We start from the raw sequence: 25,517 nt of genomic DNA on the forward strand, positions 1-25,517 counted from the left end.
AGATAGGTTGTCTTGTTAGTGCAGACTAATTCAAAAATGTTTGGTTGGATGACAGCACTATGGCTGTACTTGTCAGTGAAAAAAATTGCATTTTGCAGCCTATCTGCTGCTTGTATCAGTATTATAGCAATCACAACAAATCCTTGGTTTTGTAGGTTCAAATAGTTTTGGTATTTCTATTATATGTTGCCAGAGTTCTTGATGGTTAAATGACATAGCATCATATGGCTTTGTCAAAAACAGGCAGGTTGTCCAGAGAACCTCACCTAAGGCAATTTTTTCAGTTACTACTTATGTCTTCAGAAAAGGGGAGTTACACAACAGCACAGCTGTGCCTTGGTTAGTTTCTGGCAAAATGTGCTTTTTTCCAGGACTTGCATAGACATTTCAATGGATTCCTTCCTCCAGTTTCTTATCAGTTTATGGATGTAATGTAATAAATGTGCTACCAGTATTCTAGCGAATGCTAACAATATCTGTCACTTTTCATCCCTAAGCGGTTTAATTAGTGAAGCACAGTTAAAATATTTTGTATGGATAGCTAGAAGCATAATTGAATATCCCTTAAATGGACCTCAACAAGTTTCTCTTGAAAGAAAGCAGATGCAAGTTTATTGTTAGTTCATTATTTTACCTAATAGTCTCATTGTATCTAATAAGAACTTTTGGTTTCTCTTATTAGAAGCTCAGATTCTGCAGCTAAAGAACGTACACCTTGCAGAGGCAAAATTGCCATATCAGGTAAGCGTATGTATACTGGATTTTATTTCTGATTAATACAGTAATTTTCACTAAAACACATATTTCATGTTCAATCTTTTGTAAAATGTTTGAACGTGGCTAATTCTATGCTAAAGTCATTTGGAAACAAAATATATTTATGATGTTTATGATATTCAGTATATAGGGGGAGAGAGTCTGGCCAAAATTGTGTAGTGTAGTGCAGTGGTCCCCAACCTTTTTGACACCAGGAACTGGTTTAGTTGAAGACCATTCTCCCAAGGACCTGGGGGAGGGTACGTTATCCAGTAGGTTGTTGGAGGATAGCTTTGAATCAAGCTCATAAAGGAAATGGCGAGCAGGAGCAGGAGATGAGCTACAATTGAAGCTCTGCCTCCTGTTAGATCAGCAGTGGCTTAGAACCTAATAGGAGTGCTGGCTCCTATTAGATTCTAATGCCACAGGCACAGCTGATCTAGCAGCAGCAGGAGGGGAGCGGGGCGTGAAGCTCCACCTCCTGTCAGATCAACAATGATATTAGAACCTAATAGGAGTGCGCTGAGAGGAAGCGGAGCTTCACTTGCCGCTCATCTGTCCCAGCAGGGCATTTTTCCCATTGAAATGCATTGAAAACCTGATAATCCGTTCCAATGGGAACGGATAGTCATCGTAAAGCGAAAATTGCCATAGGAAACATCGTTAAGTGAAACGCGGTTCCCAAGCGAAGACAGCCGTCTAACGAAACAGAGACCATTAAAAGACCCATATAGCGAAGCAAGACAAAGCTGTCAAAAACATCATAAAGTGAAAAAGAGGGACCTAAAATTTAACCGTCTTGCAAGGCAAGGTCCCTAACATTGTAAAGCGAAAATCGCCCATAGGAAACATCGTTAAACGAAGCGCAAGATGGCTCCAAAAACCTCATTGTAAAGCGAATTCGTCATTATGCGAAGCAATCGTCTTGTGAGGCACCACTGTATGGTCAAAAAGAATAATGAAGAATATGTCTACAAGGGTAAAAGAGAATTGCTATAATGTAGCATGGAGATGGTATTTAACTCCAGTAAGACTGGATATAATAGATAAAAATTTACCATCTAATTCTGGAGATGGAAAAAGGGACCTATATGCATATGTGGTGGACGTGTGAAATAAAAAAAAAAAAAGAAAGAATGGGCACTAATTTTTAAGGAAATTAGAAAAATTATTGGATGTGATATTCAGATATTCAGTTATTGCGCTCCTGAACATAATTAAGAATGATCATTTTTAAAAAGACCAGAAAGAGTTACTGGATTTTTCACTCCATAAGACACACCTCAGCATAAGACGCAGCTAATTTTTAGAGGAGGAAAACAGGAAAAAGTATTCTGAACCAAATAGTGTAATAAAGTTGTATGGTATCTCTATAGGCAGAGTGGTCCCACTTGAGGAGGTCTATTACTTTATATAATACATTTTGAATTATGTTCACCATTAGGGGAGTGAAGTAGACACCCCAAGGTGCAATACATCAGGGTAAAGTATCAAAAATTCAGGTTTAAGATACCATTAGAGTGGGTTGTTTGAATAGTATGACAAATGTCAAAAGAACTAAAAGCCTTTCACTCAATGAGCAACTGAAACAAATCCTACTTTTCACCAACAATGCCTCATGTGCCCTTAATATCACCAGTCAGCAATCCAGCCAGGAATTCCTCTCTATTATGTTATTTACGGTACCTGGATGAGTCTTCTCCCTTCCTCCGTGGAGTGCTCTCTCTCTCTCTCTCTCTCTCTCTCTCTGCTTCCCACAGCGTCTGGCTGGTCACGTGATCCGGCTGTCCAGTAAGCAGTGCTGGTCCTACAGGGCTGCTTAGGATGCCCTGTAGTATCAGTGCTAGTAATGAGAACAGTACTGGGGGGGGGGTCTGTTAAGCCACCACCATTTTGCCTACTCCCAGCAAGCTTGAGGCAGCGTCCTTCCAGATCAGCATAGTAAAAAAGGTGTAATTATCAGACTGACCACTAGAAGAAACCAAACGCAATGTATTTTCTTCATAAGACACACAGACTTTTCACCTCACTTTTTTTGAGGGGAAAAGTGTGTCTTATGGAGCAAAAAATATGGTAGTTGTTACAATGGTTACGGTAGCAAGATTAATATTTTCAAAGAATTGGAAAAGTGATAAACAAATCAATCTTGAAGATTGGTATAAAGAAATGTGGAGCTTAGTGATTAATGATAAATTAGCATGTGAAATAAAAATAGGAAGAAAAGTAAGATAATGATTTCAAAGATGTATGGAAGTTATACTCAGAGTATGTCTTTTTGAAGGGGAAAGGCTGTATGTCAGGAAAAGAATTAATGCATATTTGGAGAGGTATTGGGTGAAAAGGGGTATCAACTGATATTATTGGTCACCTAATCCTGAGGGTGAAATTGGCATTGAAAGTTCAATGTGTAATGGTAGGTAGGTATACTTTATTACGGTCAAAGACCAGTAAAACCAGAACAGTATAAAATAGATACATACAATTATTGTTTAGGAAAGTCGAGCAGGGTAATAAAATTCCATTAAAACATGATAAAACAAACCCTTATTTCCAATTAATAACATAATATATCCTTGATATAGATAAAACCACAGATAGTGTTGTATTAAAAATATTATATTGTCGATCTAAAATCACCTACCCAAACATCTGTTTACGAATAACCATTGCTGCAGCACAGAATTTGGCCACTTGTCTAGTAATATAAGGGGTACTGTCAGAGAGTAGCCACTGCACATAATCCTCCTCTGATCTCCCAGGAGATTTACAGATAATAGATGATAAAAGCTCCATGTGAAGATCCCGATAACAGGTACAAAAAAGAAGAACATGACCAACTGTTTCAACTTTATCACTATTACAGGGGCAGAGACAATCTGATGCAGGCAAACCTCGAAATCTTCCCTCCAGAAGCTTAGAAGGTAGTACGTTAAGCCTAGCTAGCGTAAAAGCCCTTATGGCTTTAGATGACATAGTGCTGGCTAAGTACGAGGAGGTGATAAAGGCAGATTTCTTAAGGAAGTTATATTTCCCTAACTGGCCAACATGGTCCTGTAATTCAATGTCCCATACCCTTAACTTCACCGCTTTAATGGCATCTGTAAGACCCATTGCTATAAGTATACTGGGGGAAAAGCCAATTTTCAATATCTCTTCTGTTATGTGCTTCTTCCACTCCGACTGAAAAGAATCTAGTAGGATCAGTGGGGCCAAGCCTTCTAATGAAAAAATCAGTTTAATCCAGTATATCAGCATAAGGACTTTAGCCTGTGCTTTAATGGATTTTAACCCGACCTCTAAGCGGAGAGCCACATTGGGAGTACAAGGTGGGACTCCAAGGATGGCTCTCACAAACTTGGTCTGAACAATCTCCAGAGGTCGTAAATTAGCATAGGCGAACAGTTGAGAACCATAAAGCATTTGTGATATAGTCCTGGCCTTGAAAACTTGTAATACCGAAGGTACATGTTTACCCCCAACAGTATGAAAAAATCTTGTTATTGCCACAGTATTTTTCTGGGCATTCATTGCAGCGTGGTTTACATGAGTAACCCAGGATCCTGAAGAGTGAAAAACTATGCCAAGGTATTTATAGCATGCTACTTGCTCTACAGGGTGACCATTTAGAGACCATTTGTGTTTTATTCTCCTTCTACTCACCACCATAATCTTGGTTTTAGCATAGTTAATTATTAGTTGTTCTTCATTACAGTAGGTGGAGAAGGATCTCAGAAGTCTTCTAAATCCCACGCACGTAGTTGACAATAGAACGGCATCATCAGCATAAAGTAGAGTTGAAATTGGGCGAGAGGCAAGTTTTGGTTGGTGAAAGTTGGGGTTACTTAAATTTCCAACCAAGCCATTGATATAGAAATTGAACAATGTGGGGGCTAGTATGCATCCTTGTCTCACCCCATTAAGTACAGAGACCTGGTTGGATAAGATCCCCACGGAGTTACAAAGAACCCGCAAATGTGTATTTTCATGAAGTCGCCGCATTAACAGAAGAAGCCGTTTATCAATACTTGTGATCTCAAATTTAGTCCAAAGGCGTTCCCTTGGTATGAGATCAAAAGCAGATTTGAAGTCTATGAAGGCTGCATATAGAGCACCACCTTTAAGGGCAGAGTATTTAGATGCCAGGTGGTGTAAAATAAGACCCTGGTCTATGGTGGATCTTCCCAGCCTAAATCCAGCTTGCTCCTCTGCCAGTATATTCTCATCGAGTAGCCAATCTTGTAATTTACCCAATAAATGCCTTGCATATAGTTTGCTAATAGTGTTTAGTAAGCTTACTGGACGATAGTTAGCAGGGTCCCCTCTATTTCCTCTTTTGTAAATTGGGACTACAATGGCTAGGCCCCAATCCTCTGGAAAACATGCTGTTTTGTCAATCCAGGTGAATAAAGAGGCAAGTACTGGAGCCCACCAATCAGCGTTAGACATTATAAGGTCAGGTGGAATATAATCAGTTCCAGGAGCCTTGCCTGGTTTAAGTTGCTTAATTAACATTAAGATTTCCCTTATAGTAACTGGGGGCCATTCGGGTATATAATCGAGATCATTCTGAGAAGTTAAAGTGCTAGCTGAATGGACTGTGTAAATACTTCGGAAATGTTCTTCCCATATACTAGGCAATATATAGAAATCTTGTTTGGGAATATGATTAAGTGTACCCTTTGTTACTATCTTCCAGAAGGAAGCTGAGTCTTTCAAATTGGAAGCAGTAAATAAACATTGCCAAGTTTCCTTCTGTGCTTGAAGCTTTTTCCTTTTTACCAGAGCCTTATACTTCTTCTTAAGTGTAAACCAGTCTCATGGAATTCTAGTCAAGTTCTGTTCTCTGTAGGTCCTATAAGTGACCAATAACTCATGTTTAACTGCTTTGCACTCCGAGTCAAACCAGGGCTTTTTATGGAGAAAGCCAGTAGCTGGTTTGTCTAGCCTTTTACATGTTAGATGAGTTTGCAAAGATTGTACCATACGTTTATAGGCCTCTAAGACTGGTTCCACTGAACTTAGAGAAGTAATTAAATTACTGAAATATAAATAAGGCTCTGAAAACAGCAGCTGTCTCATGGAAGCATCCAATTCTTCTGACCACTTAATGCGGGCCCCTCTTGTAGTGGCAGCAATGGGAGTTATAGAAACAAGGTCCGCAAACACTTTATGATTATTAAAATAGATCTTTAAAACCAAGGGTAGATGGTCGCTTTCTGCACGATATACTACATTAAAATCATGTATACGATCCATCAAGTCCCTGGAGACTAAAACATAATCTATTGTGGAAGCACCTGCTAGAGAGGTAAAGGTAAATTCACCAGGTCTATCACCGATTATGCACCCATTTAAAAGGGATAAACCTGAATTATTGATCATATACCTCAAGCGTAGACCAGCATAATTACAGCCACAATCTTTAAATTCCCTGTGATTAAAATTTGGATGAAGAATAGGTTCTGGGAATGTCACGTTGAACCGTGCAGAAAGTGCCTCATCATTTGTACCTATCCTAGCATTGCAATCCCCAGCGACTATTATAGAAGCATCAGGATACAGTTGTATTAAATGCTCAATATAATACTCTAGGTTAGCCCACAAGTCATCTGTCATCGCCCGAGATTGTTGCGGAGGAATATAAACATTAATAAGTACTAACAAACATGTAGCAATCTTCAGCGTCAAGGCAGAAGCTATCCTGATGGAAAAATCCCATGCCACTACTGTTGCCTGTAGCTTTGTTGATAAGAAGGTGGCCATACCACCCTTGGGTCGACCTCCTCTATCGCTGGGCGAGGCATTAATGGAATATGCCACATAACCATTTAACACTGGATCATTTAAAGACCATGTTTCTTGTAGTAGAATAATGTCAAAATTACTGATATAATCAATGAAGGCAGGATCCGAGGCCTTCGTCTGCCAGCCCGCAATATTCCAAGATAAAAATTTGATTGCGGGTCTTTTATGCCGAAACATGGGATCTTCCAAGTTAGGTAGCTGAAGAGATGGAGAATCATTACCCAAGCCACAAGCTAATGGTGGCACTAAATGAAAGGGAGAAGATGACCTAACTGAATTACAATGAGTTTGCATACTAACTTCATTTCCTGAGACATTGGTCATAGTATGCTTGGCATCACAGGGTTTCTCCCCATCACCTACAAGCTCTAGGCCCACTGGGTTCTTCACCTGCAAAGAATAGCTCCTGACACCATGTCAATTCTTGTGGTAATAGTTAATTTCTTGACCAAATGACTGTTTGGAAAGCCTATAGGTGTTAGCTCCCCTTGAAGTCTCGCTATTCCATCTGCTTCTATTCTTTTTAAATCTTGGATTCAAGCCCCTATTTCTTATAATGACTGGAATTGGATATCCAACAGCCAAGTCCAGATCCACACTTGGTAGGTTCATGGATGAAATATTCTTTGTCTGTGGGGGTAGCTGTTGTGAACCCTGTATGGAGGGTTGAGCCCTCTGCTTGGAGGAGTGGATCAAATCCAAAGTTATGGGGTCCTTGAATTGGTCTGTGCCGCTATCCTTGAGGGGCCTCCTGGAGTTAGGATTCTCTCTCTGGGCGTCCTTGGCTTGTGTTACAGCATGCTGGGTATTGACGCCAGATTCTTTCCCTTTTGCAGCATACTCTGGTGATTCTATAATTTTAAATAAAGGTTTGTAATTCATTCTTTTTCTTTTTGGTGTACGTTTCCGGGCCTCCTTTTTCTTCACAGGTTTGGGCTTGGCCTTCACTGAGTGTAGGGGAGATGCCTTTCCACCAATCTTAGCAGGATCCTTTCCTGGAGGATAGTGTATTGTACTTGAGGAGACCGTTGTGGACATAGGTTTTGGGGAGTCTGCTTTAGGTGGCACAGGGGTAATAAGATTCCTCTGAGCCTCTGTCTGGGAACTTACACATAGAAGTAACTCTTCTAGTGTAAGCTTGTCAATTCTGTCAATAGTTTTTGGGGACAGATTGTAATAGTTCATCTTATCAGATTCACACCGTGTATGTTCAGCCTGGCTCTGGCTCTGGCTCAACTGGTCTGTAGCATTTTTGGCAAAATGCATCCTATTTTCCATCAGATGATCTGCTATAGAGGCCACAGATTGATTTATTTCCTTCAGTGTGTCTCTGATTTCTGCTAAAATTCTGCAGCTACCAGGAGACTCATGTTCCCCTGTTACTGGTGTAGTGCCTTTAGTTTCTGGCATCTCAGCATTTATACAGTTCAAGTTCTGCTCTCTAAGTTTCCCAGAGTCATCTGGCGAAATCAGACCATTAGAATCCAAGGCCCGAGCTAAAGCAAAATCTGACAGTCTTAACCTGCCAAAATCTACATTCACCGTACTGTTTAGCAGGCTGCCTATGAACTGGCTACTTTCCTGTAACTGACAGTTTGTCAAGAGGCTGTCAGATAAATCGATATGAGGAGTAACAGTAATGTGTGTAGTCACTATTGAGTTTGTATTTTAGTTTTAACTTTGTTATTTATAATTTTTCTTAATTAAAAAATAAAATAAAATAATACACCCAACATGAAAATGTTTATGTTAAATTCATTGGTTTGAGATTGGAGAGTGGGTTTTTTTTGGGGGGGTTGTGTTTTGTTTTGTTTTTGGACAAGTGCATAAAAAGGCCTTCAAAACCTTGTTTAAAAATAATGTTTTAAAAAGTAACACCAAACTCATTAAAATGCATGTCCATTTTATTGAAGAGAATATATCAGTCAAAATTATCCTTTTCCAAAGGGAAAAGAGTTTACAATTCCTTTTAAAAACTAGAGTTACACCAGGTGGCTCAAGCTTTATCCTATAAATGCACTTGACTGTAATGCTCAGAAATCTTAGTTAATGAAACTAAGAATCTGGTATTTATCTGGCTTCTGAGAATTAATGATTGAAACCCTGTTGCAGAAGCTCCATCTGCACAACAGGAATTACATCATTGGCAGAGACAGATTGCTCCTGATTAAATTAGGCTTCCTTTTGTAATTTCAAGGTGTGTGTGTCTATCAATATGTTGAAGCCATGTACACCCTGAGATTGCAAAAGTCTGCCACTGCAAATGACATCATTCCCATTGTGCAGGCACTCTGCTCAACAGGATTTTGGCCATTGCCGAAAACTATTGAGAGCCCCAAATTTGGGTACTACCATATTTCCCTGAAAATAAGACAGGGTCTTGTATTAATTTTTGCTCCAAAATGCATTAGGGCTTGTTTTCAGGGGATGTATTATTTTTTTCATGTACAACAATCTACATTTATTCAAATACAGTCATGTCATCTTCTGGTTGCTGCACAATGGTGGGGGGGTCCTCACTTAACTAGGGTTTATTTTGGGGGTAGGGCTTATATTACGAGCATCCAGAAAAATCACACTAGGGCTTATTTTCAGGTTAGGTCTTATTTTCGGGGAAACAGGATATTATTTTATAAAACACCAGCTGGCCATTTCAGATATATTTCTTTAGCACAACTCTATAAGACATTTTGTCTTAGAATCTGAAAATGTATTTAAGACTACGGTAAGACTGCAGTATCTGCGGGGATTCCAAACATCTCCATGGATGCCAGAAAGCACAGATATAGAAACTTTATATATAGCATAATCCATATATAAGTGAAACTATAGGTGCTAATTGCATGAATAAAGCAGTTCTTCTATAAAATTCTTTGTCATACTCTCCATATTCCACAGAAATGGGTTCTGTGGCTGCACGAACACCCCTTTGGAGACTTCCAGAACTTCTACCTCAAGATTTTATTCCCCCTTGCCTCTACTGATCATGCCCTACCTGCTCCGCTCAGTCCTTTCTTGTCTGCTGCGTCGACATTATTGGACTTGTTAATAATCTTTATATCAGAAAAGTTTACGTACCTTAATTTCTTTTCCCTTGTTGCCTCTTTTTAAAAAACACCCCAGAATTATTAATTTTCCTCCCTCCTTTCAATTCAATAACTGTTAATTTTTGGCAGTTTATAGCCTCTTTGACATTAATGAAAAATTATCTAATTATCTAACTAACACAGCTGCCTACCTCTTCAAATACCATAAACATAGTTTCTTTGTCCTTCTAGAGAGGAAAGGAGAAGGAGTCTTTCTATAAAACATCAAACTTAGATTAATATGTTTATAACAGCAATTTCACTGATTACATGTTTTCCATTTTAAACATTAGCTAACATTGTCAGCAGATAAGGAATGTGTATGAGGAGAGGAAGGATTAGGGAGAGGTGATAGTTTCATCTTGGAAATATTGGCCCAAATTTGTGTGTGTGTGTGTGTGTGTGTGTGTAACTTTGCATGACAGAACTGATGATGTAATCAAGTCATGGTGCTAAAATATATTTTAAATTAATTAAATGCTCCCTACCCTGCCATTTTAGATTCTGAGGCTCCCCAGAGCTTTCTTTTGCTCTAAAGAAACCTTTAGGAGCCTTTCATCACCAAAAGTTGCTGCCAGCCTGCTGCCACCAGTATCACAACTTCTATGTTTGCTCAAATGATGAAGTGTTTGAGTAAACAGAATAGTGGGGAACTTGGAGATTCAGGATTGGAATGAGAGGAACAGATAGAGAGTAAAGAGATACCACTGGGTGTCCTCTATGTCTGAGTGGTGCTACAGGCTATGTAATTTGATGAGTTTATCCAGGATCAAAATGTAGAAAGAGACTAAGATCAAGTCTCAGGGGGAATCCAAAAGAATAAGAGAAAGCCAAAGGGAGAGCACAGTCTGTATGCCCTCAGGGAGCAATGCAAAAATGTGCCGGGTGGTGGTCTGGAGCAGTGGTTCTTAACCCTTTTGAAAGAAACGCCCCCTTGAGCCATTGAGGAAGTTATCATCGCCGCCCTCCCCACGGTGATGATATCTTATTTATTTGTTTGTTTGTTTGTTTGTTTATTTATGATACTTACATCCAATGACCCCTGAAAACAAAATTCAATTCCAAGAAAATGAAATGCCCCTCAAAAGTAACATTTAATGATTTAGTTGCAAGCGAATTTTAAGACGCAAAAAGAAATATCAAAAGGGCATAAAAACAAACCATAATGCAGGAACTAAAAATTTCAAGACAAAAACTCTGAAACTAAATTAAGATTGGAGGAAAATATATATTCATGCACACTGTAAAAAGGCTGCAGCCATATTAACAGGTTTGGCTTGCTCCAGCGCCCCTTACCTACCCCTTCTGCTCCAGTGCCCCCACGCCGCCCCTTTTCATTCTACCGCCCCCCTGAAAAATGAAATCGCCCCCTGGGGGGCATTATCGCCCACGTTAAGAACCACTGGTCTGGAGGAAACCCACAAGCAGACCAGCTGTGGGCAGCCTGCAAGACAGAGTGTGCCCTTGCCTTCCAGCAGCACCAATCTTCTGTGGTCTGCTCGTAGGTTTACTCCCTGAGGGTGCGCAGATTATGCTCCCCCCATGACCTTTGGAAGAGATAGCAGGGCTTTCCTTCGTGAACTTTGGCAACTCATCATCGGAGCGGGTTGCCGGCACCGGTGTTAGCTGGATTGGCTGCTTGTCTGAAGGACTCGCCAGCTTTCATTGCTAGCCTGTCCTTGCTTCGGCGGAGGAAAGACAAAGGGAGGTGCGCTCTTGTTCGCGGCGGGTGGGAAGGGGAGACTTGGAGGCATGCCATGCCGCCGATGACATCCAGAGTCGTTCCCTCGCTAGCCGACGTGATGGAGGTGGGTTTGTCTTCCCTTTCGGCTTTTCCCCTCTCCAGGCATGAGAAGCCCTGCCAGGTGCTTGTCCGCAGGGAAGGGACCATCAAGTTTCTTGGCTGCCTCCTTTCTGCCTTAAACGACTACTTGTCCCAGCCAACCTGCTCGCCTACAGCCCTCAAGCCAAAAAAGGCTGCAGAGTTCGTGTGGCGTGCTCTTACTGGGAAGCGATGCTCCGCACGCCCCCTTGCTCGTTCCCCCCCTACACTTTCTTGCAATGAAAGAAATTTTGGGTTAAAAAAGCGGGGGTGTTTTATACATAGGGGTGTCATATACATGGTAAAATACACTACATATGTTCAGAGGTTGGACACATTGCCAAATATTGCAGATTTAAAGATGCAGGAGCTCAAATGCTCAGAGGTGCAAGTATTTATATTGAAAGAGCAGCCCCTAGTGCCCGAGAACATTTTAGCAGTCATGGAATTTTCAGACCACCAAAGGCAGATCAAGTGTAAGATACAGTACAAGCTAAGATCCAACGATGGCAAAAATGCTCATAATAATAACTAAGTGTTCCAAATACCTGATTATCAATGTGTGAAGAGACATTCCCTTCTTGATAGTGTCAGTTTCATACATATTTGTCGATTTTGAGAAAGCTTCAGTCAACTTAATACAGAGAACAGACCAAAGAAAAGCAAGCAAACCAGCAAAGATTAAATGTGCTTAGAACTGGAACAGTACCTTTAAAGGGTCTCACTTCTGAAAATGAGATAATGGACCTTACATTAACAAATGTTGCTTTTGTCCCTGAAGCCTCGAATAATTTAATTGGCACTAAAAGGATTGTAAAGAATGGTTCTTCTTTGTGGCCTCTGTGAATGCACGCATATGGGTCTTGTCTGTACCTGCGCTGATGTTCTTGGAAGAATCCAGAGCTAAAAGTAACAATTTTACGGTGTGATCCCCCATGAGGCACATGCTCCTCCCACTCACAATTTCCCTCAGTTCCTTTTTTCCACCATGCCAAAAGGTTCTTAGGAAGAGAGAGCGAGCGACTTTATTAATCAGTATTAGCGTTATTGCTATTTCCCTTCCTTATTATCATCTTATTGGACTTTTTCGTTGTTTATCTACGATCCCCTGTGAATTTTGTCGTCTTGTTTTTATTCTTTCCTCAATTTGGAGCTTCCCTTCCCCACAGACTCTGCAACTGTTTTTTCCTCTCTGCTTCGCCTGCCATTTATGGCCTCATCAGCTCTTTTCAAGAGGTGTATGGGCTGTAATAGTAAAGTGCCGTCCTCAGACAGTCACGAAAATTGCTTATTCTGTTTGGGAGAACAACACCAAACTCAGTCCTGCGTGGCTTGTAAAAGCCTTACTAAACCCACGCTGAAGCGCAGACTCCAAAGACTCAGGTCTCACCTGTGGGAAGCTGTTACGAACCTCACAACTTCAAGAATCTCCGATGTTCAGCAGTTAGAGACACCGGTAGAGCGGCAGTCTTTGTCTCTGCCCGTTCCCTGACAGTTATCCCCTTCTCCTCACTCCAAGGGGGGCTCAGACATATCCAAGGCTTCCAAATCTAAGGCAGTCAAGGAGTGGGAAATGCGTAAGAAAAAGAAAGAGAAGCCTGTTACCAAAAAGCTGCTGTGATCCATCCCAAGAGCGACCACCCTCTCCGATAATGGAGGAATCCTCTTTGGAGGCGATGGGATCTATAGTGGAAAGGGATGAGGTGCAAATTCCGTCGGCACAAGCTCCAGTCGCAGCTGGTAGTTTCTCTCCCTCCACTGGCCATGTTGCGACTGAGCTTCCATCCAGTCCAGCCATTGCCCATTTGAGCCCTACATCAGGGCAGGCCTTTGATTCCAAACTGTCGGAACCAGATACTCCTTCGCAATCTCTGAAGAAACAGAGGGAGAAAAGGAAACACATAGATCCACCCGCTTCAATGCCACAATTTGGGGAATGCTACCAGTAGTCCCTTCTTCCTTGCCTACCAACAGCTTGCCTTTTAACAATTGGGCATGGAAAATTTCCTTCCATTCGCCAATCCGTTCCATATGGAAGCTACCAGGGATTCTCTCAAGTTGTCCAATCCAAACGACCAAGACATGAATCCGCACCTTACCGACCACACCGTAAAAGGGTTCTATCTTCAGCTTCGACGTCGAAATTAGTGCCAGTACCTGCCTCGACATCAGCGTCGGTCTTGACATCGAGGAAACATTCATCACAACACACTAGCGTCCAACAACCTAAACGTACCAAGCATTCATTGAAGGAGCAATGCACCCTTCCGACTTTGGGCCCCTCTCAGGTTCAACCATCAAAAAAAACTTCCTTATCTCAAGACGATTCATCTTCACCTTCGATGCCTGATCAGGACTTCAACACTGACTCTTAAGAAGAGTCTCAGGCTAATATACCTACTCCTGAGCCTGACACCGTAGATACTCATCCATCCTCTTCATCGGAGGACTTTACCTCCTATTCTAACCTCATTTCTCGCATGGCTGCTGCACTCAAACTCCAGGTGGAAGAACCTCCCTCCCCTGAGGCGGACCTCATCTTTGATGATATCAACAGAGAAAGATTTCAACCGCTTAGTCTGGCTTTTATATCTGCCATGCTGACGCTAATCAAGGACACCTGGGATACACCGCCATCGAACCTGCAGATTTCTAAACATACTGAGAATATGTATAGGACCCACAGCTGCAATACTGAATTTATAGCCAAGCACCCTAACCCAAATTTGATCATAGTGGAAGCCAACTTGTCTAAATCAAGAAATAAATCTTTGATTTCCCTTACAAATAAAGAAGGCAGGAAACTCGATGTTATGGCAAGAAGAATTTATTCCATACAGTCTTTCCTCCTTCGACTGGCCAATTACCAGGCGGCAATGGGTGTTTACCAACGCCATTTGTGGTCTAAGATCTTACCATCCTTGGAATCTGCCCCTGAATCGATTGCAACCGACATCATGAATGCTCATGCGGAGGCTATGTCTCTGGCAAAACAACAAAAAATTGCAGATAGACATGCGGCTGAAGTTGCCTCCAAAGCATTGGCATCTTTCATAGCTATACGTAGGCATGCTTGGTTGAGATTTACGGCCTTGAATGATGATGCAAAGAACAGAATTGAAGAATTAATAATAATAATAAAATAATAATAAATATCATAAATAATAATAAGAGCTCCCCTTTCATGGCTCGGGCCTCTTCAACCAGAAAACAGATGACACCATGGAGAACCTCCATAAGATCTGTAAAACAGCTAAGTCTTGTATGATTCAGCAGTCCTTGCATCCCTACAAATTTCCTTATAGGCAATCACAATATTACCAGCAGCCTTCTCAGCCATACCAAAGATACCAGCCATACAGACAATTCTGCCCTCAACAATCAGACAGATCCTGCTTGGCTTCAGGACCATCGATGCCCACCTCTCCTCGAAGCCATCAACAGCGATGTTAGCCATTACCCAAGCCACAAAAGAGGGGTAAGGGCTATCAACAATACTAACGTTTGTTCTTTGATACCATTTTGTTTTTGCCTCCTGTTTTGTTCAAGATTGATACCTTTTCTCCCCTTTTGGAAATATATCACTAATGACCAGTGGGTTTTCAATATTATTTCATCGGGTTACTGCATTGAGTTTGCCTCCATCCCGCCGTTGGGCAATGCAAAGTTTACTCCACATGCTTTGGCTCTTCAAGAGGGAATTTCGACTTTACTCGACAAACACGCCATTATCCAGGTCCCATCATCGGACTCCCTTAATGGTTTCTATTCTAAATACTTCATGGTACAGTGGTGCCTCACAAGACAAATGCCTCATGGGATGAAAAACTCACAAGACAAAAGGGTCTTGAGAGTTTTTTGGTGCCTTGCAAGACGGGCCCTCTAGCGATATTTTTCGTTTTGTGAGGCACGTTTCCCATAGGAATGCATTGAAATTAAATTAATACGTTCCTATGGGGGGGGAAGTCAGCAAAAAGTCACTAGGTACAGTAGACTGAGCCCAGCTCCTCACAGTGCCTTTGTAGCCTCGGAGCAGCCGGAAAAAGAGTGCCAAACAGCTGAGTTGGCAACCAGCAGGGAGGCGGCAGCCATTTTGTAGTCATCTCCGCTCCTGCCCCCCTCTCTCCACCTCTCAGCTGATCGGCGCTGGGTCTAAGAGGCTTCCCGAGGCTTGCCTAGCACGGAGAAAGGCAGGGGGGAAAAGTGGGAAGTTCAAAAATGGTGCTTTCCCCCTGCTTTTTTTTAGTGCTGGGCAAGCCCTGGGAGGCTTCTGAAAGTGGCACTTTGCCACACACACACACCCGCAGCCAGTGCCGCTTTCAGAGGTCCCCCGCCAGTCTTCCGATGGTGCTGGGAGCACTGCTTTCAGAAGCCTCCCGGCGCCAATCAGCTGAGAGGTGGGGACAGGGGGGGCAGGAGCGGAGACTACCACAAAATGGCTCCAAACCTAAGTCGACATCAACTTCTAAGGTGACCAGGGGACACAATGCACCTAAGAGAAAGAAAAACTAATCACTAAAAAGACTAAGAAAACTAAGTCAGTGCATCTTGAACCTCCACTAGAGACACTACCATTGGCAATTCTGGAAGAATCCTCGAGGGAGGCTGTCGAATCTATGTCTGAAAGGGAAGACGTGCAAGTTCCATCTGCACAAGCTCCGGCACCGACCGGTAGCTTATCTCCTCCAACCAGCCATTTGGTGACTGAGCTTCCGTTCAGTCCAGCCACAGCCCATTCAAGCTCTACATCAGGGCGAGCGTTTGACAGTCAAGATTCAGAACCCGAGGCTCCCCCTCAGTCTCCAAAGAAAAGGAAGGAATAAAGGACGCATGTCTCACCACCCCAATTCATGTCTCAGTATGGGCAATACTACCAATTCCCTTTTTCCCCTGCATATCAACAATTCGGCATGGAAGGATGTTTCCCTTATGCTGACTCGTATCAGATGGGAGCCTATCAAGATCAGGCTCGACATGGACAACCTAAACGTATGCGCCAATACTCTCCATTGGTAAACCAAAGATCGCACAAATCAGCACTGGTCCCGACTTCGACATCGAAACCTTCAAAAAAGCATCCGGCACCATCACATCAGGTCGAACACTCCAAACGACTTATGCACTCTCCTAATGGAGAACAGACTGTACAGGTGACCACAACATACTCTGGTCCACCTCCTACAGCTCACCTGCATTCTCAATCTTCTAAGTCTTCTCAACTCATGCCACCTCCTTCTTTAGATATGGACACAACCTCATCTTCACTGTCTACTTCTGATCAGGAACTGGAATCTGATTCCTCTGATGAGTCATTAGCCAACATCCCTACACTGTCTTCTGATGCGATAGATAATCATCCTTCGTCGCCCTCAGAGGACGTCACATCATACTCACAACTTATTTCTTGGATGGCCAAATCACTCCAGTTACAAGTAGAAGAACCCCCTTCTCCAGAAGCTGACCTTATTTTTTATGATATCAATCGGGAAAGATCACCACCACTTAACCTGGCATTTATACTAGCTATGCTGAAGTTGATAAGGGATGCATGGGACAACCCACCTGCTAATCTACAAATTTCAAGACAAATGGAAAATATGTATAGAATACATGGAAAAGATACGGAATTCTTGGCCCAGCATCCTAGTCCTAATTCGATCATCATAGAATCCAGTTTATCAAAGGCTTGAAACAAATCTTCCGTGACCCCTACCAACAAAGAGGTTAGAAATATTGACATTCTGGGTAGAAAGATTTATTCGCTTCAGTCATTCTTACTCCATTTAGAGAACTATCAGGCAGCGATGGTCACAGGAGACATAACTGGCTAAGATCCACTGGCCTATCCAATGACGCCAAGGCCAGAATTGAAAACCTTCCATTTGATGGTACCGGTCTCTTCAATCTAAAGACCGATGAGACAATGGAAAACTTAACACAAAATAAGAAAAATGGCTAAGTCATACACGAACCAACAGTCCTTTCATTCTTCCAGACCTCAATATAGACAATCTCAGTTTTACCCACAATCTTTTCAACCATATCAGAGATTCCAGCGTTACAGACAATTTTGACCTCAATCAGCAGATAGATCATACCCAGCTACTGGTCTCAGGGTAAATCTTGCAAAGTCTCACCTAAAACCATCCCAGACATTTACCTACATTGGAGCCATCCTTGACTCTGTTCGTGCCACCAGAAAGAATAAAAAAACTACAGAGAGCAATCTATATATTTTGACCTCGAGCTCTGGTTCCAGCCCGTCATGTGCAGCATCTACTTGGGCTCATGGCCTCCATGACATCAGTGGTACAACATGGCAGACTCAAGCTCAGATCACTCCAATCATGGTTCCCATCGCTGTTAGACCCGGTGACAGACCACCAGTCTATGAATTTACAAGTAACACCAAAGTTAGCTGCCCAACTCACCTGGTGGATTTCCATGCCAAATATGCAGGTCAGATGCCCATTCAGAGCCCTCCAACCGACGGTGCAGGTCACAACTGACGCCAGCCCATCCGGATGGGTGGGGCATATTGCTTCCACCACAAAATTCATGGGCTGTAGACGAAGCGGGAGAGATTGCTACATATCAGTCATTTAGAACTCATAGCGATTATCAGGGCATTCCATGTCTTTCTTCCAATCATAGAAGGTTGATTAGTACAGTTGGTCGATTAGTACTTCCCGCCCCCCCCCGCCAGCTCCTGCCAGTATATGTCGCTCTTTCCCTCCCTGTTGCACGATCTTCCAGGAGACCAGGCTTCCCTTCTCTGCCTCCTCCAGCAGCTGGTCACTCAGACAAGGAGGTGGGGCAGGGATTCCTGCAAGTGCTGTTGGAGAAGACTGACAAGGGAAGTCTGGGCTCCTGCCTGGACTAGAAGATTGTGCATCAGGGAAGGAAGTACCAGCATGCGCCAGCAGGTCAGTGGGTGAGCTGGTGGGGGAAGGGGGAAAGGAATGTGCTGCTGCTGTGCTGCTACACAGATGACTTATGACAAAGAGGCACCATGTACTTCGTGGTCATCTCTAGTTTCAATTTAATACATCAAATGTCCATTTTATGTAATTTTTAAAATTCTCTTAGCAAAAGGGATATTTCCATAAATATTGTGGTAAAATGTTGCTGAAATGAATTCTGCAACTGATAGTGAGGTGATTGATTAGGCTGGCTGTTACATAGAGTGTGTCTGATTTAGCTTTCAGCAAGAGTGGAAAGCAAAGTAATTCTGAATATTTGGATTTTATTGGGACCACAAGATGGTATCTTCATAGTTAAATTTTCGTGTTTGCTTTTAGATCTCCGAATTCCATTGATGTGGAAAGACTCTGACCACTTCAGCAACAAAGACAGTATGTATGCTTATTTTTAAAAACATGGTCATGTGAAAGTTGGGGTAGCTCCATCTCAATGACAGTAGTAGTTTAGCAGAGAGCGTCATACAGATGTTATTTCTCACTTTGTATGTTACTTCACAGTAGTTCTAGGGTTCACCAACATGTTTGTAGCATTTATTTCAGATAGGCATAGTTATGGTATAGTTCTTAATGGGCAATGCTTGGAAAAGTGTGGAGTGAGGGAAGTAAATTATGTTTTCCATTTATTGAATAACAGGAGAGTTGAAACATCAGAGGAAGATACAGAAAGTACTCCTGGCAGTTAAAACAATAAAATGTATCTGAAACAAAGTTTGTTTCTGGTTGGGTGGATGATTGGCTTGTCTTCCCAAACGCATGCAGTTTGCTGTGTCATGGAGATTAACCCTGAGTCTTTTTAACTGTCTTTCCCCATTGATTTCCCTTTGAATTTCTATAAGGTCAGAGAAGCTCAGCGAAGTGAAATACTCTAATCCTTCATTGTGCATTCATAATACAGTGTGTACTAAAGGTATTGTAGTGTGTGCGTATTTCTCCCTCTTTCTGTTTTACACACATGCACACATACACACACACATTCATACTGTGTTATACATAATCTGATACATAATTATTTTTACCATTTTTGTAGGAACACAGCGTTACTCTGTTTTTTGCTTACTCAGAATTGGAAGTCAGGTTTTTGATACAGACCTTCTTCTTGTGGATAAAGCAATCACAGACATATGTTTTGAAAACGTAACTATATTGTAAGTATCCATGGTCTCTTTAATTTAAGAAATGCAACAGTTTTGTGAAGCAAAAGAATCCCTTGTATTACATGGTGGAAACAATTAGAAGTTGTCAAATCAATGGCTACATTGTATAATCTGAATTGTGAACATATGACAATTGCATCCTGCCCATTGCTCAACGAATTGAAGACACGAAAGGCCGGAAAAATGGCCAAGGCCAGAACAAGATCCCAGAGGGCACCTAGCACCTACAACATGCGGATTGTATATCCTTTCATTGGAGCTCTGTTCTGAGTAAGTGATGCAATATGACCTTGCCATTGATCAGGGTTTATTCATATACTTCTGCTTCCTTCTGCCCTGTGCTTTGTTCATGTTTTAGGCTTTGTCTCTAATTTATGTGCACATATACATAGTTAAGATGCATCCAAACATGGAAGCTTAATTATAGTAAATAGTAGAAGCTAATGCTCTGTTTCCAAACTTCAGATGCTTAGTATCTTGTATTGCTGCCCAAAGGCCTTATATTGAAGCTTGGGTACCCAGAATGGTTTTGTATTTGAACAACTTCCCCCCTTTTTTCACTGTTTGATATAACTTTGACAGAATAGAAAATGAACAAACTGTTGATTGCAATGTTAAATGATTCAGAACCCCTTAGGACTGATTGATATCGGTGGAAGGACTGCCCTTTTCCTTTTGAACCTTCACAATGAGAATACTTCATTCAAGTCTATTTGAGATTAGGCAGATGGTAGCAAAAGAGGCAACGTGAGGGGGTTGTAGTGTGGTATGTTATATTTGGCGTACCCACTCCAGAAGCTTGTCTCACACCAATGTGGATGGCTTTTCAATGCTGGCAAAGAATTTTCTATTCACCCTGGTATTCCGAGATGTTTCATAACTGGTATTAGTTCTGCATTCACAGCTTTGCTGGGTTTTAATAATTTTGTAGTTGCTGTTCCTGTGCTTTTAATGTTTTGGATAGAAGTTTTATTTGTATTGTTTTAAATAGAACTGAAAGTCTTGTCTTGAAAAATAGCAAACAAACTAAATAAAACAAGTAAGTAAATAAGTAAATAAATAGTTCATTCTTTAAAAAAAATTACAGTTTTAGTAGTTGTGCTTCACTTAATGCTGTGGAACAATCTTTTCTAGTGAGAAAGCTGGGCCAGACTTTCAGCTTAAAGTTGAAGTCTACAGCTGCTGTTGTACTGAAGAATCTTCAACAATTACGAACACTCCCAAGAAACTAGTTAAGAAGTTCAAGACCTCAATTGGGAAAGCCACTGGGAAGAAACTCAGTTCTGCATTAGATGATGGCAACCTTGAATCTTTACTGTCTGCTGACACTGTAGTACTGTGAGTTGGCTGTTATCCAATCGGGGTTGATTTTTTTTTTATTTAAAATGCCTGGGAAAGGTATCACTGCTTTCTTTATCAATGTTTTTTCATAGCTAAATTCCAAAAATCCTAAATCTTCTGTCCCAGCATTAACTGGGGAGAGATTTCATCTGACAATTTCCTTTTCTCCCACTTCTGCGTATTCTTTGTATGGAGACAAAAAAGTGTAATTCAAATACTCTTCCACTATGCAACCTATAATGTAGCTGGATAATTCCACTTTCAGTAGCAGAAGATACCGCTTGGCAATTAATCTTCCATTCAAAGAGTGACAAAGACTGGACTGAATGCTGTTAGTTTAAATTCTGAGGTGTGTGTCTAGATCTGTCACTAGTATTGCTTTCCCAAGTAGGCAACAGTTCACTTGGTGCTAGAGGAGGCAGCAAAAGACAAGTTGTTTCTGTATTTGACTGGAAGAGGAATTGATCTCTGCTATTTCTTGTCCTGTGTTTCAGCTGACAGCATTCTACTCACACTGTTGATTGTTCACTATATTAAGAATATTACTCAGAATGATAAATCACTGGAATTGAGAGCAAGGGATGGCTGGATGAAAGAAAGAATAAGAATACAGAAAAATGTCTTATCCAGGGTTAGACCCCTTGTCCATCTAGCCTAGTATTGGCTACTCTTGGCTGGCTCTGGCTTTCCAGGGTCTCCGGAAGATGTCTTTCCTATTACCTGCTCCCCTCCTCTTTCTTTTTAACCAAGGATGCCAATGATTGAACCTGCCAAATTCTGCATTTAAAGCATGTTCTTTGCCTCTTTGCTGTAGTTGACTTGCCAAAGAACAGACAAAGAGGGATTAATGACAGAAGAACTCTTGTGGGAGTAAACTGATACTATGCATGACTGTAGAAATTTACTACTGTAATGCACTTAGTATCATTTTATTGTCTTTCTGTACTAAATGGAAAACAGCTTGCATTGTCTGTAGTGACTGTGGTTGAGCTACTGCCTCACAGCATAGAATCTTATGCTCTGCACTCCACCCCACCCCATTTTGAAGGCCATGCATGGAATGAGATGTTCGATATATGCTTTAGCATTTGTCTTACTATAATAATGGTATGACATCCTGGCAATCCTATTTCAGATAAATACAATAGTGTATTGTCTGATACTGTTGTGTAATATCAATGAATTGGCAGCCTGTTATGATTTTTATGAATATAGAAGCAATTTGTAAGTAGAATGAGAAGCATTAATGATAGGTCTTGTAAGTGAAATGTTAGTGGAGTATTCTGGAAAGGGTTTTTTGTAACAGGAATAGCTGCGCACAGTCACAAATACGTTGCAGTTGGTAAAAGTCTATATTGGTTCTGGCATTTGATCAAAAGACTGGTCAACGGGCAGCCATTGTCCTGAAGACAAAATGAGGAAGAAATTATTAACATAGAGATATTAAAAAGTTTGGTCACATGTTATAGAGAAAGCTGTGGATATGTGAATACTATTTCAGAGCTTATGTGTAGTTGGCCTGTTTCTACAAATATGCTTCCATTTAAGGCAATAATTTAATTCAAACATTTAGGCAAAACATTGCTAGCAGTGCTAATTAGCCCGTTAAATTTGAAAACTGATAGAGATTTGAAAGACTAAAAAATTGGCAACTGATAACAGTTTTGGAAATGAGATACTGAAGTTAGCCAAAAAAAGAGAGAATCTCATGTTTTAGAAGGAAAATGTTACTGTGAAGCATATTTTAATAGTGAAGTAGTTTGTTTTCTTTGGCAAACTGTGCACTATAAATAGTAAGGATCTCGCACTTGAACATTTAGCACAAAGAGATTTCCATCTCTAAAACGAAACACAGTTATTTAAAATGGAACAAAAATGTTTAGTTACAGATGACTTTTATGTGTTTGCCTAGTGATTGAGAATCTTTCGGTTGTAATCAATTTATGACCAGCACCTTGTTTTCAGCTGTTCAGAGATTTTTCTCTTGATGTGCTAATGGAAATTGCACAGCAATGGTGTTTATCCTGGCTAATACAGTCAACTCTCGACTTACAAATGGCCCTAGTTACAAACATTTCGACTTACAAACCTGTCTGATAGAAAAATATTGACTCAACTTGCAAACTTAGATTCGAGTTACGAACTGAAAAAAACCACGCAGGAGGGGGGAAAGCGTGAAATTTGAACTTTCACTTAGTTGTTGGCCAGTGAAGAGTGTGCCTGTCTGCTTCCTCGCTCTTCCCAGCGTTTTGAGAGTGGATTTGGAGACAGTCTTCAGATTGCCTGGTATTGCCTGGTACAGAGCTGTACGGACTGTATTTTTAGTTTTTGGCCTTTTTAACATTTTTGATTTTTGGATTTTTAAAAGGTGTTCTCTCCTTTGCTGCCCCCCTTTTCCCCAAAAGGTGCTTGTATTGGCTTGTCTTGATTGAAAAGGTGCTTTTCAAGGTGATCTGTTGTCTGAAAGGTGGTTGGTTTTTCCCAGAAGGTGCTTGTATTGGCTGAAAAGGTGCTTTTCAAGGTGTTCTGTTGAAAAGGTGTCTATTCCCTCCTTCCCTCCCTCTTTCCTTTCCTTTTTTTAAAACCTAAGTCATCTTAGATTAAAAGGAAAAAAACAAATTCTGCCCCTAGTGGTAGGAACGGATTAACCGACTTTGCATTCGTTCCTATAGGAACTAATGATTCGAGTTACAAACTGCCCCTCAACCTAAGAACCAAAAACAGCCAGAACGGATTAATTGGTTTTCAATGCATTCCTATGTGAAATGCTGATTCGACTCACAAACTTTTCGACTTACAAACTTCCTTCCGGAATGGATTAAGTTTGTAAGTCGAGGGTTAACTGTAAGTGAAACAAATGTAATCATTACCCTATGATAATTCTTGGCGTGGGGAAACTTCAGAGATATGAATAAAGAAGAGTGAGCTGTTTAAGTGTTCTCCTATGGCTGGAGCAAGCCAAAAAGCACTAGGAAGCTTGACGTTGCCTCTTTGCTAAGATATTTAACTTGAAACTAAGAAGTTTTAGTGTTTATTCCTTTTAGAATTAATTCCTAAGTATTAATTAATCTCTAAAAGTCAAACAAGTTGTTAATTATCATGTCAGTTATGAATCTTTTTGGGGGAGTCTGGGTCAAAGACAGGGCCAGTGACAACCAAAAGTACTCAGAGTACCATTTACTTCTGTAACTGCTGGTACCTAATGCTTTTTGTAGATAAAAGTATCTGTATTTGGATACCCAAGTACTGTACTTGTGCACTTTTTAAAAAATGTAACACATTTAGACCTGCAACTGTGCAGTACAATGGGTAGAGTTGTAGTGCTTAATAAGCCCCAAGAACACGGCATGGAGGGAGAATATGACAGTGGCAAAAGTAAAAGTTTGGTTAATGAAAGAGTTTATAGATGGAAAAAGATCAACACATGAGCCCTCTCTAGTTCAAATACTACCTGGTTCCAGTACTGGTGCACTGTCTTGTGTTCTGAGTTGCAGATAATATATGTCTTAAAAGCACTCCACACTAAAAAAATGGGGGAAAATACAACTCTTATAAAACAAACATAGCTGAAACATACTAGCCACAAAGGCATATGTTTGCTTTTTCCCTTTCACCATTTGCCTTCTGAGCTAAGGGAGGTCTACTACACAGTTAGCCTGATCATCTAATCTTCCAGTAAGAATTAGCCTGGGCTTAGGAAAGTTTTTTGTTTGTTTGCTGCTGCTGCTGCTGCTGCTACTATTACTACTACTACTACTACTGCTACTAGAATCTGCCAGTGGCTAAGGTAGCAAAGTACTGTTTCGGTATGAAGTATCTGTATGATCATTCACGTAATCAAAGGAAGATGGGCCCCATGGGGCCATCAAGGAAAGAGGCAATGTTTCGTTGGTCATTATAGAATAATAGAATTTTAACCCATATGGAAAAAAGGAAAGGATCTGGAAGAGGCTTCTGCTAGGTGACAGACTCCTAGTGCACACAGTTTGCCTGCATTCAACCATTTTGCAGAGACAGTTTAGACCCTCCAAAATATGGTTGCTAAACCATTTGTTTTTGAAAGATAGATACAGAGTTGTTCCACATTTTTCCAACACTTTTTGACAAATGGTTTATAAAGAGCAAAGAAATATAAAAGCCTTTGATTTAACTGACCTTTCTCATGAAGCTTGCTGCTCTTTCCACATAAGTGAAATAAGACATAATTTATTTATCTTAACCAGTGGTGCAAAATATGGCTTGCTGGCACATACATCTTTGGGGCTGGAAAGTGTTGAGGACAGTTTCAAAACCCACAGCATCACTATTGTAGGAAATGGTAAGTTCATGTTTCATATGAGAAATGATATCTGTATAGAATATTTTAATTTAGATTATAAGTATCAAAAGTACCTATTCTTTTTCTTCCATTCCTCTACTGACACCTGTAGTGTATGAAGGAAATGTTTCTTTCTGCTGCCTACCACTATTTTAAAGGAGAGAATTACAGTTAAGATGATAGAAAGCCCTCCTCACTATTAACTTGTATACTGTATGTTTATGTTCTCCCAAACCCATGCCATGCAGGTTT

General features: G+C 41.0%; 1 protein-coding gene across 1 annotated transcript in view; it reads left to right on the forward strand.

Annotated features, from left to right (window-relative positions):
• RTKN2 (rhotekin 2) overlaps nt 1-25,517 on the forward strand; it is an 85,931-nt gene that overhangs the window by 10,855 nt on the left and 49,559 nt on the right. Inside the window, exons 3-7 of the mRNA XM_020793203.3 lie at nt 683-741; nt 18,771-18,824; nt 19,480-19,597; nt 20,741-20,944; nt 25,171-25,265. Coding sequence (XP_020648862.3) covers nt 683-741; nt 18,771-18,824; nt 19,480-19,597; nt 20,741-20,944; nt 25,171-25,265 — 530 coding nt within the window. The remainder of the gene's footprint in view (nt 1-682; nt 742-18,770; nt 18,825-19,479; nt 19,598-20,740; nt 20,945-25,170; nt 25,266-25,517) is intronic.

Source organism: Pogona vitticeps, chromosome 3 (genome assembly GCF_051106095.1).
Source record: "Pogona vitticeps strain Pit_001003342236 chromosome 3, PviZW2.1, whole genome shotgun sequence".
Classification (NCBI taxonomy): Eukaryota; Metazoa; Chordata; class Lepidosauria; order Squamata; family Agamidae; genus Pogona; species Pogona vitticeps.